At 41.0% G+C, this 13,175-nt stretch overlaps 1 protein-coding gene across 2 annotated transcripts in view; it reads left to right on the plus strand.

The window, feature by feature from the left end:
• Positions 1–13,175, plus strand: part of otogl (otogelin-like) — a 52,514-nt gene that overhangs the window by 1,855 nt on the left and 37,484 nt on the right. Inside the window, exons 2-18 of one of the 2 annotated variants that reach the window (XM_061774199.1) lie at positions 1,542–1,584; positions 2,560–2,605; positions 3,332–3,410; positions 3,502–3,594; positions 4,502–4,656; positions 5,468–5,589; positions 5,681–5,886; positions 7,137–7,261; positions 8,371–8,477; positions 8,599–8,705; positions 9,449–9,574; positions 10,313–10,421; positions 10,489–10,535; positions 10,601–10,746; positions 11,252–11,378; positions 12,467–12,644; positions 12,733–12,857. In XM_061774199.1, the coding sequence (XP_061630183.1) occupies positions 1,542–1,584; positions 2,560–2,605; positions 3,332–3,410; positions 3,502–3,594; positions 4,502–4,656; positions 5,468–5,589; positions 5,681–5,886; positions 7,137–7,261; positions 8,371–8,477; positions 8,599–8,705; positions 9,449–9,574; positions 10,313–10,421; positions 10,489–10,535; positions 10,601–10,746; positions 11,252–11,378; positions 12,467–12,644; positions 12,733–12,857 (1,941 nt within the window). Of the gene's footprint in view, positions 1–1,541; positions 1,585–2,559; positions 2,606–3,331; positions 3,411–3,501; positions 3,595–4,501; positions 4,657–5,467; positions 5,590–5,680; positions 5,887–7,136; positions 7,262–8,370; positions 8,478–8,598; positions 8,706–9,448; positions 9,575–10,312; positions 10,536–10,600; positions 10,747–11,251; positions 11,379–12,466; positions 12,645–12,732; positions 12,858–13,175 lie in introns of those variants that run through there. The other variant, XM_061774198.1, reaches the window with a different exon arrangement.

The following is a 13,175-nucleotide window of genomic DNA, read 5'->3' on the forward strand; positions in this document are numbered from 1 at the left end:
ATTCCTCCACACAAGCAGTCTTCAAATCTTGAAGGTTCCGTGGGCTTCTTTTATGGACCTTGAGTTTCAGTTTTTTCCATCGATTTTCGATTGAATTCAAGTCAGGGCCATTCTAGCTGCATTATTATTTTTTTCTTTGAAACCAATTTAGAGTTTCCTTGTCAGTATGTTTAAGATCATTGTCCTGCTGAAATGTCCACCCTCGTTTCATTTTCATCACCCTCGTAGATGGCAGCAGATTTTTGTCAAGAATGTTTCGGTACATTTGCCCATTCATCCTTCCTTCAATAATGAGAAGTTTACCAGTACCATTTGCTGAAAAGCAGCTCCACGCCATCATGTTCCCACCTCCGAGCGCCACTGTTGGTATGGTGTTTTTAGGGTGATGTGCAGTGCCATTTTTCTTCCAAACGTGGTGTGCATTATGGCATCCAAACAGTTCAATTCAGACTATATTCTCCCAGTATTGAACTGGCTTGTCCAATTGTTGGTCAGCAAACTTTAAACGGGCTTTGACATCCTTTTTTTTTTCAGCAATGGGGTCTTGTGTGGTGACCGTGCATACAGGCCATGGCGGCGGAGCGCATTACTCACTGTTTTCCTTGTGACAACAGTACCTGCTAATTCCAGGTCTTTTTGAAGCTCTCAACAGGTGGTCCTATATATATATATGTATATATATATACATATAGGCGGCACGGTGGCCGACTGGTTAGAGCGTCAGCCTCACAGTTCTGAGGTGCGGGGTTCAATCCCCGTCCCCGCCTGTGTGGAGTTTGCATGTTCTCCCCGTGCCTGCGTGGGTTTTCTCCGGGCACTCCGGTTTCCTCCCACATCCCAAAAACATGCATTAATTGGAGACTCTAAATTGCCCGTAGGCATGACTGTGAGTGCGAATGGTTGTTTGTTTCGATGTGCCCTGCGATTGGCTGGCAACCAGTTCAGGGTGTACCCCGCCTCCTGCCCGATGACAGCTGGGATAGGCTCCAGCACGCCCGCGACCCTAGTGAGGAGAAGCGGCTCAGAAAATGGATGGATGGATGGATATATACATATATATATATATATATATATATAGGACCACCTGTGTATGTATGTGTCATGCACGCATACATACACATAGTCTGCTACAGTCGAATAAAAGCGACCTTTTTCACCTGATCTGGATTAGCTAAAAAAACACGTAATCGACCCCGATTTTCGATCACGTGATCGGATCGGGACATCCCCAGTAGTAACTGTATCTAGGGTGCCCACAGGGAAGTCCAGAGGCAGTCATAAGGGGGCCTACAATATAAGACAGAGAGCTCCGTACCTCCTGTTTTTAATGTGATTATTTAATATTTATCAGTAGAAATGGTTTTCATACAAATATTTACTGTGATGACTACTGCGCTAGCATAGGTTCATGATCGATTATGCTGCATTTTGGCCGTAGGAGGGGAACTGTCGTAAATCCGAAGACGCCCTGTTAAAATGCACAGAGGCCATTTTTAAAATACCCGTGTTTCTATTTTCTTATTTTCTTCTGACATGTTTAGGAGCCCAGCATCGACCTTCAGGTTCAGAATCAAGACTACAAAGGTAAATGAATTAATATTTTTTAATAGCAACAAAGGGCACCATGGTGGGCTATTGGTTGTCACATCTGCCTCACAGTCAAGAGGTTCTGGTTTTAAATCTCGACTTGGGGCCTTCTGTGTGAAGTTTGCATATTCTCCCTGTGCTTGTGGGGGTTTTCTCCTGGTATCGGACAAGCGCTGTTGAAAATGGATGGATGGAAAACAACAATATTGTATATTGTGTTTGATATGAATGAAATGTACATTTCCTAATTTATTGAGATAATCATGCACTGTTTTGATTGACACTGTCAGAGACAAGTTTTTTTTAACCAATTTGTTACATTAGAAACTGTATGTAGGCCTGCTGTATTTTTATATTTCTACATTTCTCCTTACGGTACGTTTTTGAGTTGTTGTGTCTCCGAAACATCAGTAATAACTCCATGTGATGCACTGCACTCCTATACTACTGTACTGCAAACCCCACATTGCATACTGTCAAATTGATATCCCTAAGCATTGTTGTCTTTTCTATTAGTGTTACATTCAAACAAACCTTATTGGATGAGCGTTCAAAAATAAAGGTTTTATATGCTGCAGAATGACTTTAAATATCATTTAGGAATAGGCAGCAGCTGTTAGAAAGGTATTCATCCTTAATTTAAAAGAACAGTGAGTTTGTTCCGCATAGGTGTGGCATAAAAATTGAACGCTACCTCTCCATGATCAGGCCCAACTCATTGGGATAGAAAAAGGCAACATTTTTGATACAGAAATTGGTGCTCAATGTGTACCTAATGAAGTGCCCAGTGAGTGATTATCATTGTTGAATCTTGTGATGATTACACTTGCACTCTTTCCAGCTTGTGTGACAGACAGTATCCTTTCTACGTAGTAAAGAATGCCTCAGTTACGAGTAGTGTAAAGTCTTAAGCCATCCCTTTTATCACTCCTTCCTGCTAGAATGTGTGTTTGTGTGTATTTGTGTGTGCAGACGGGCTAATGCACTTCGGAGGAAACGGGATCTCCTCTGGGATGAGGTTGGTACACTACACCGAAGAGAACCAGAGCAAGCCTGGGTGCCCTCATGTGCCAAAAAAAAAAAAAACCCACTTAAATTTCACACAAAGCTGTCTTTGTACACGTGACACACATTTGCACTTTCTCAGAGAGACACTGTCGATTTCAGACGGACACTGTCAATTTCTATTTCAGTTTATAATAATTTAAACCAGTAAATCTCAAAGATTCTCAAATTTTGGTTTTCCCTCTAGTATGTGAAAGATCACTGAATTAAATGAATTCAACATGTGCATAATGTTATGGCTTAATTTTTTTAAATTCAGTACAGTACATTTGTTATGTGCGGTTTACATTACGGTGTGTATTTAACTTTTAAGTACAATACAGATGCATTTTATGTCATAGAACTGTTTGTTTTCAAGCATTTATTTAGGTAATTTTTTTTATTTAACTCATGGGCAATGCATTTTAATTGAATCATTTAAGTACAGTTTTTTAATGTTCCTATATTTTAAGCATAGTGTTAATGCTGAAACTGTGCATAATGTTCCAGTGCCTTACAGTAATATTAAATGTACTTTTTAGGAATAAACCCTCTGCCTCATTTTTGATGAACGCTCAGGCCTACTATGCTACTGTATTTTAATGTAGGTCATAAAGGTGGTACTTGAAGGTCTAACTATTTGTTTAGCTTGTACTTGTTGTAAAAAGTTGGAAAACCGCTGATTTAAACCATTAACCAGACATACAGACCGCTGCTCTCCGATGAGACTCTGTCACGCAGCGTTTTGCACAACTACACTGCCAGAGACTCCTCCTCAGGTAAGCGCTCTGTTGGTTTGGAAGATAAAGTTGATGACCATGATAATGATGATGTCACAGAAAGGAAGCTGTTCATATTTTTTTCCCCCAGAAAATTGTGGCTGCCTTAATGGTGGCTGGTGTCAGGACGATGGAGTGTGTGACTGTACCCAGTTCCAGGCGCTGGGAGACCGCTGTCAGATTGGTGAATAAAGTGTTAACAGAAACGCAAAAAAACGAGACACATTATCTATAAAATAATTGTTCAGTGGTCAAATCTTAATGTTCATCCAACAAATTTTTTTTAACAACTACAATAGAGATCTAAAATTCAGTCTTTCCAGAAGAGTGGAACCTCTTATCTGGTACATTGGCACGAATCTTCTCAATTATTATTAGGGTCCAAGTACCAGATGGAGTCAATACCCTCTTGGATCACTGTGTTTATTATTAGTATTTGTGTTCCCATCATAAGGGACTATTATGCATGCTTACGTTATTCTAAACATGTCATATTCTCTGGTTATTTAGCAAGTACTCATGAAAGATATATGCGCTACAACGTAATTAGTTTCCACAGATTGCTTGCTCTCTATCCTACGCACACAGCAGGAGAATTGTCATAAATATATTTTAATCTGATTTAGCATCCGCACACATGTTGGAAGGCGATATGGGACCTAGCTGAGGCTTGAAGATATATTTTTTTTACTTTAAGAAAGTGTTCTCCCCCCCAAAGCCCAATTCAATAAAGCTAATTATTTCGAGAGATAAGACTAATACTAAAGCAGCTAAGCACATTTTAAATAATCGTATATTTTATCAGCTCATGTACAGATAAATAGTATCGGATATACAAATGTGCCCTTTGCTAAGCAGATAAGATGATTCACTTAATCCACCATCAGACCCACCCACCCCCCACACTCCCCAAATGTCAGCATCGTCAGCTGGGGGGATGCAGTGAACCGTGAAGAGCTTTTAACTGGGGGGGGGGGGGGAATCTTCCTTAAATAAAAGATGATGACAAAGTATGATAAAAGTGAGAAGGGTATTAAAAAAATGTTAATTAATAGAGTTTATGTCTCCAAAACCCAAAACTGATCCATCAGTACCCAACCAGGGTCAAGACAGAGATGGGATCTGCAGGTCCTGGGGTCAGCACCACTTTGAGACCTTTGATGGAATCTACTTCTACTTCCCTGGGACATGCTCATACGTCCTGGCCCAGGACTGCCACTCTGCAACACCACAGTATACTGTGTGGGTAAGAACAAGGATGTAGATCATCTAAAAAATGTCATATCACAAATTTCAATGCAGTTACTTTTTGAACCTAGTATTGGAGGATTTATATATTGGTTATGACTTTAACATTGACATGTTGGATTTTCACGATTTAAAACAGTTCCCAGGTGTCTTAATAAAGTGTCTTGACATGCTTTTGTCATAATATGTTGAGGATCAAGAATTCTAGCACTTCTCACTGTCTTTTTTGAGCCTGTTTTGAGGGGGCAGTCCTGTGACCAGTGCTCATCTTTCCCTCTCTAGTGTGGGGCCAATAGTGAATATGGTTTTCAATTACCATAACAACTACTAGGTCGGAGCTACTTGTTGAACTGAAAGAATTGAGTGCGCATTGTGAAGCACTTGCAAGTCCCCACAAAGACAGTAAAACCCCAGATTGTATTTTCACTCGCGGTGGAGGCAGCATTTGTCCATTATTGCATAAATCCATGTACTGTATGTGGAACATGTAGCTGACACACAAGCTGTTCCGTCACGATCCTGTAAATTTCAGAACGAGCACATTTGGGGAAATAGGCAGCTCACAACAGATGTACTTGGTTGTGTAATTTGACACTCACATCAGACACGCACCTACAGGTATTTGTATACAAGCAAGCTTTGGGGCTAGTGCATGTATGTAAAGTCTTGGGGTACTACCACACTGCAAAATGTTACACGATTAGAAAATACTATATGTTTAACTGAATGGGACACGATGAACATGGCTGAGGATTTGGGCACATTTCTGCATTTCTTACGTGGCGACTTGTCCCTTGGTGTGTCTTCAGGTGCACAACAGCCGAGTGTGCGACGGGAGTGTGTATTCATGTCCAAGAGCTCTTAGCTTGTTATTCCCAAATGAGGAAGAGATTCACATATCTGCATACCATGTCCACCAGGGAGGACGCAGGTATGTGATGTGCAGGGATACTTGTGTAGTTAATAGCCTATTTTGAGGAGAATTTAGAAAGCTGAAAATGCCTGTCTTTGTGTAATCCCAGGCTCAGCCTGCCTCACACGATAGGTGGCGTTTTTATCGAGCGGCTGGCCGATTACCTGCTGGTGAAGAGTGTTTTTGGCTTCTCCCTGGCCTGGGATGGTGGCTCGGGGGTCTACCTGAAGATGAGCGAGGATCACCAGGGTGCACCCTGTGGCTTGTGTGGGAATTTCAACCACATAGCCGGTGATGACCTAACCACTGCCCGCGGTAAGAACTGCCTGATTGGTCCATCGTCTCCTTTTCACTTCTGTCGGCATACATTTTCTCAATTGTTATTAGGGCAACAGCACCAAGCAGTGTGAATGCCATCTTGAAATCATATTTTTTATTTTTCTTCTGATTGACACAAAATTGGGTGGACATGTCTATCATAACCATTTTGGGTTAATTCCAGGCCTCATATTTGAATAAATCCCTATTGAGAAATGTTCCCAAATCAAGCTCAGTTGGAAGAACCTAAACAAATGGGTAACACTAAATTGCAAAGCTTTTTTCTTTGACTATGCCATGTAATGTCGAAGTAGCATGGTGCTAAGTTTGACGATTGTTTGGGGGATTCACCACAAAAAAAGGGGGTATGACAGACCGTTAATTGTTGTTTGCAAATTTGACACATAGAAACAAACAACCATTCGCACTCACATTCACACCTATGGGCAATTTAGAGTCTCCAATCAACCTACCACACATGTTTTTGGGCTGTGGGAGGAAACCGGAGTACCTGGAGAAAACCCACCCAGGCACGGGGAGAACATGCAAACTCCACACAGGCGGGGCCGGGATTTGAATCCCCGTCCCCAGAACTGTGAGGCAGATGTGCTAACCAGTCGTCTACCGTGCCAGCCATTTAATTTTATTTTGAATTCCATTCAAAATAAAACTGTCAGGCATTTCAGAAACGCACAATCATTAAACAAAACATATCCATAAATAAAATAATGATGGTTCTTGATCAGTCATCAGGTATTTAAAAATAACAATATTTTGCAAATTTGTCCAGGGTATGTAAACTTATGAGCACAAATGTACATATCAGCAGTCATACTTATTTGTTTAGTTCTGTGTTACTTCACAATAATAAATGCCAAAAGGTTTTTGGATTTGACAGAGGTATTGATTACAAGCAGATGGAGACTACAAGGCAGGCTACTTAAATATATATCACAATAAATAGACGCTCCACGATCTTCCAAACCTTTGCTTCAAGAAATGTTCTCGATCTGGACCTTTTTTCTCAATCTGGACCTTTTAGAATTTTTGGTTTACAACCCCTGTTTTAGATGGATGAGTGGATAGTGTGGATAAGTGACGCTAAATTGTGAAGCTGATTTTAGCTGTGCCACCAGCAGCATGTTATCAAATTTGATGATAATTTAAAGCCATGAAAAAGGGGGTGCGAGGGCCTTTTCATCACAGCGCATCCAGAGGCACTGTATGTCACCATTATGTATTTTCAGGCATACGGACTGATGAGCCTGCTGTGTTTGCTAACAGCTGGGCGGTGGACCTTCCTCATGAAAGAGCCTGTCCCTCAGTGGACCTCGACTTCAGTGGACCGTGTGACTCAGAATCAGATATGGACGTAAGAACTACATTGACGCACTGCACTGAAAGTCTGTTACCGACACAAATCACAGCGTGTAATACCAAACTACTCGATTTAGCAATGAAGTATGCCAATACAATCACCGTAGTTGCACCCATCACTGTGGATCCTGTCGATTAAGCAAAAATGACACTTGTTTGGTTGAACAAGGGATACGATTGCACAATAAAACACTATTTTATATGTCCTAGAGTAAAACATTACATCTATCTACTCAAACAAAACAGCAGTTGTGGTTATCTAGTAGTGTTCCTCAACCATTATATTGCCAAGGTACATATTTTACATGATAAAAAAATCTAATAATGATAATCTTGTCTCACTCTACTTGCTCAGTGTGAAATCTCGGACTGTTTAGTTGAATACATTATTCTGTTGTATGAATGGCAACAGGTGGAAACACAGGTTAATTGGAACATTTAATTTGCCTGTCACTGTAAGCCACTGGCATAGAATGTGATTGAAGTATTCCATCCCAAAAACCAATCGTTTATGTGGGGTACTGATCGAACCTTTCCATTTTCAAAGCCAATCGTCAACGTGGCTGGGCGTGGGGGTGGGTGCGGATCAAAATTTTCCATTCCTGAAAAGGGGCTCATCACACACATAGGAGCACATGGGGTAAAAATTGGTGGTGTGGCACCTTTACTAGATAAGTCTTGGTGCATTTATTCTCTTCCAGTTTTGATTATCCTCAAGTTCAAGTCGTAGCCAGCTCCAGCCTTCCTGTGTAAAGTTTGTGTGGGTTTTCTGTGGGTACATGCATGTTAGGTTTGTTGAAAACAGTGCAGGGTGTACCCTGCCTCCAAAGTCAGATGAGATAGACTCCATATTACCCGCTACCCTAATGAGGACAAACGCTAGAGAAAATGGAAGGTTGAATGTTTGTTTGCGACTCTGAACACTACCACAATCTGGTCAGAGTTATTTCCCGACGTCCCGTGTATTTAAGTGTACCAATATGGTACGTCGTGATATTACTGTATCTGAGAGTATCAACAAAACATCACGGTTGAGGTTTGACTTCCAAATAGGCAATGGCTGCTTGTTTTTTGTCTCCATTGCTATGCCATTCATGTCTGCAGGATGCTACCGAGAAATGCAGTGCTCTCCTCTTCTTCCCGTTTCTGTCCTGTCATGAGAATATTGATCCCAACCCATTTGTGGCCAGCTGTGTCTCTGACCTCTGTGTGTAAGTGAGAACTACCTATTCACTCTCCACTGTCCTTTTTATGTGTTTAGTATGCTAGCCTGGTTACAGGCCCACATTACTTCTAAAACTAGTCTCATTCTAAAGTGTATTTTGACCATAGATCCGATGATGAGGAGACATTTTGCCGGACCCTGGTAGAGTACACCCGGGCCTGCTCTCATGTAGGGTATCCAGTGAGGGAATGGAGGGATAGCTTCCCCTCTTGCAGTAAGTTCTGACTATAACTTTTGAACTGAAAGGAGGGTACACACATACCAATTTTTAAAATGTGAAAGACCCCACACATGACAAGGAAAAACATTTGCATGTGTGTGCTTACTGCTCTTATAGTATGTGGTGAACTCGAGATGAACAACACAACAAACCACACACAAAACCATATCTCCACCAACTAGAGCTGTGCGATATGTACAAAATTGTATATCCTGATAATGATATACAGTATATCCTGATAAAATTTGTTTCCTTAAAATTACATGATATTAATGGAAATTATCTGTGTGTTACTCTATTTATTTTTAAAATACGTATTTTATAAATAGACCACCAAATTAAATGAATAAACAATTCATAAATATAATGGCAAACATCCAGTGGAGGATCCTCCTCCACTTTGTAATTGGCTATGTTCCGTTTCAGTCAAAATCACATGGTCTGTGGCTCTAGGTATTAATCACACACGCAAGGATTTGCCATCATAAATATTGAACAGGTTGAACATTTATGATTGTCGACCCCGGCCGTTTTCGGACCAATTTGGGTCGGAAAAAAACACTTTTAATCCACTCCACACCACAGGATAATCACTCCAGATAATCTTTCAGGGACATCTGAAAATTGGGCCTTTGCTAATTTTGAGCGGATAAAAAAAACAAAAGAAACGCTCCAATCCAGCCTGATTATGCGTGGACCCTGCTTTACTTTGTGTGTGAAACTCTCTTTGCATGTAGACGATGGCTGCGAGGAGAGCTTCGTGTACAGAGACTGTATCAGTTGCTGCCCTCCCACCTGCACCTTTGACAAAGAGTGCCTTGGAACCAACCTCCATTGCCTGGATGGCTGCTACTGTCCTGATGGTAGTGAAGACAAGGAACTTAGTAATTTCTGTTACCTGCTAGTTGTAGTTTAAAATTATTCACAGTGGGGGAGTTCATAAAGACAAAAATAGTGAGCCTCATACCAGTAAATCAACAGTATTAATATTGTGCTTTTTAGTTGTAATTTCCTTTCTAATGGTAATGGTAAAAAGTGATGGGATGGTGGTCGATTGGTTATCACATCTGCCTCACAGTTCTGAAGACCCACCCGGCTTCAAATCCGGCCTCGCCTGTGTGGAGCTTGCATGTTCTCCCCATGCCTGCGTGGGTTTTCTCCGGGTACTCCGGTTTCCTCCCACATCCCAAAAACATGCAAGGTAGGTTAATTGAAAACTCTAAATTGCCCCTAGGTGTCAATGTGAGTGCGATTGGTTGTTTGTTTATATGTGCCCTGCAATTGGCTGGCGACCATTTCAGGGTGTCCCGCCGCGTCTCGCCCAAAGATAGGTGGGATAGGCTCCAGCATGCCCGTGACTCTAGTGAGGAGAAGCGATACGGAAAATGAATGAATGAATGGTAAAAAGTGTGCTAGAGGTATATTTTTTACAAAAGCATGTCAAAATACCCAAGTGATAAAATAAATGGCACTACAATTTCATTTTTTTTAAATAAACAATTTCTCAATTGAAGTTATTTTTCTAGCCAAATTCCATTTGGTGGGGCACTAGTCCGCATGCCCTTAATGCAAAATCTGATCATCCTAATGTTTTCCATCAGGGCTCATTTTACAAAATGGAACATGTATAGCGGCTTCCCAGTGTCCGTGTGTTTACCACGGTTCGTCATACGTGCACGGACATGTGCTTCGACAGGGTTGCAATGTTTGGTGAGTGTTGACATGTATTTCATCAATTTCCCCATTGTGCTGTTAAACTACTTTGCTACATTTTTAGTATTTGCATGGGAGGCGTTTGGAACTGCACTGAGAACAACTGCACGGGTAAGACTGCCGGACCTTTTGTAGGTGAATCTGTCATTTTACTTCTTTTGTCCATCCCCCCACAGCGGAGTGTTCGGTGGTGGGCGATGTATTTGTGACCACGTTTGACGGAAGGATGTTTCTCCAGCCGGGTGCGTGCCAGTACGTTCTCGCAAAGAGCCTCGGCAGCAGCAGATTTACCATCACGCTGCAGTACACGACCTGCACCGAGGTGCCAAAGAGATGTCTATACACCCATATGAGGGGCCTTCAGGGACGTCATTAAGGATTACGTCTCATAGGCACATAACTAAAATGCTCTTGTACACACTACTGAAACACTCATACACACTACTGAAACACTCTCATACAATCTACTGAAACGCTTTCATACACACTACTGAAACACTGATACATACTACTGAAACACTCATACACACTGCTGAAACACTCTCACACATACTGCTGAAATGCTTTCATACACACTACTGTAATCCTCTCATGCTTAATTCATTAACTGTGAGAGGATTTCACTTGTGTGTAGGAGATTTTCAGTTGTTTGTTTAAGCATTTCAGTAGTGTGTATGATAGCGTTTCAGTAGTGTGTGAGAATGTTTTAGTAGTGTGTATGAGCATTTCAGTAGTGAGTGTGAGAGATAATCCCGAAGGATGTCCCTGATGGCCCCTCATACATCCACAAATCCGCTCAGGTTTAACCTGCCTTTTTATGTGTACAGAAGCAGGCGTGTATTCAGTCGGTGACTCTGGTGCTGGAGGAGGATGTGAGTCGTCAGATCACTCTGACCAGAGAAGGAGGGGTGATGATCGGCGTCAACTCGGCACCTCTCCTGCCTTATATTGATGGTGGCTATTGACTATTCTATTCACTTCAACTTTCTTGTTACCTTCATTATTTAGGAATAGAAATAACGTTCTTAAATTTTGTTTTAGGTATTTTTAATTACACAAGTGTCAGAAACAAAAAAAAGCCCAAATATTTGAAATATTTTTCTCCCACAGAGTTTAAAATATGAATGTTAAATTGACAGTAGATAACTCTTTATGGTCAAATTGAGTCGCTGAGTTGTCAAGACAAATTCAGAGCATTTGAATGAACAAAATAAGAGTAACAATATGAACACGGTGCATTTGTTTGTGTGTCTGCAAGTCTCCACATTACATGTTAGTCAGCTCCTTTTCCCTTCCAATTTGACTACCAGTTTCAAACATGTGACATAGACCTTTTTCATTGTATTTGTTAATTACTCACTGGCTGGATTTAGACTTGAGGTCTAAGTGCCCAAACCAATTTAATCTCCGATTTTACTGGCTGTCTATTTCCATGTACCTTTCACGTGATATATCCCGTACAGCCTATGTTTAGACAGACTGAACACAAAAAAAGCAATCCACATGCACAGACAAAGAATTTGCACTTAAATAACTACACAAGTGTCCACAAAGGGCAGTGACGGAAGTAAAGAATAATGCGTAAATAATACAAATATAAATTTCACTTAGCGTTTAATTGGCCTGGGCTGACTCTTCCCTAATTGATTTAAATGAGAGTAACTTCCACCTTTCTCCACTGGCTGCTGGCATCTGTAATTATTTTGGCAAATTTGATGATAGACATTGTGCCTCTAATGTACGTAATATATTTGCATTACATTTAATGTAATTCTATTTGCTTTCTCTGTAGAGTTGCAGCGATTGTTTTTTTTTCATGTGTTCATTGGTGGTGTTTGGGCAGATCTGGATGTTTATGTTATTCACATTGCCATGATATGTATTCTAATTTCAGTTGTGTCACTTGAAAGAAACAAATCTGAATTGTGTCCATTGAACTGTGCAGTGTAAATCCAGGTTTATTCAACCAAACAGAATAATTTTTTTCTACTCCATACTTTAAATTTCACATCAAATTAACACTTTTTTGCCTGGGTATGTAGATGCAATGGATGTGCGCAAGCTGACCTCGGTGTTCACCCAACTGAAGGCACGAGTGGGGCTGAGGTTGCATTACGATGGCAGAGGAGGGCGAGTCCATCTGCAGCTGGACAGCCGCTGGCGTGGATTGACGCTCGGCCTTTGCGGGACCTTGAATGGAAATCTTCGAGATGACTTTCTGTGAGTTTGCACTTTTCATATCAAATGGAGTTCTGCCACTGAAGTTTGTTTTTAATGCTTTTTGTAACAGTTTTCCATTTTTATATAGGTCCCCTGCAGGTATGATTGAGGGTACGCCACAGCTTCATGCCAACGCTTGGAAGGTGTCCTCAGCCTGTGTCGCGCCGGTTAACTTGCCCATCATTGACCCGTGTGAGATGAACCTACAGAACGGTAATTAGCTTCACCAATAAGGGAATGTTTTCGGTTAAAGCGGGTTTACAGTGCAACCTCAGCACACCTGATGTACTTTTATTTTATTTATTTTCGTTTTAATTGTTTATAAGCAGTTTTTTCCTTTGTTTTTAAATGATTTTAATCATGTAAAGCACATGGAGTTACCTTCTGTATGAAATGCGTTATATAAATACATTTACTTTGTTTTGCTTTAGATCAGACGACAGGATTTTAGGCCGGATAATGGCCCGATTATCGCAGCCGATATCCCACGGAGGCCAACTGGTTAGAGCGTCTGGCTCACAATTCTGAGGA

This window comes from Phyllopteryx taeniolatus, chromosome 5, assembly GCF_024500385.1.
Source record: "Phyllopteryx taeniolatus isolate TA_2022b chromosome 5, UOR_Ptae_1.2, whole genome shotgun sequence".
Lineage (NCBI taxonomy): Eukaryota > Metazoa > Chordata > Actinopteri > Syngnathiformes > Syngnathidae > Phyllopteryx > Phyllopteryx taeniolatus.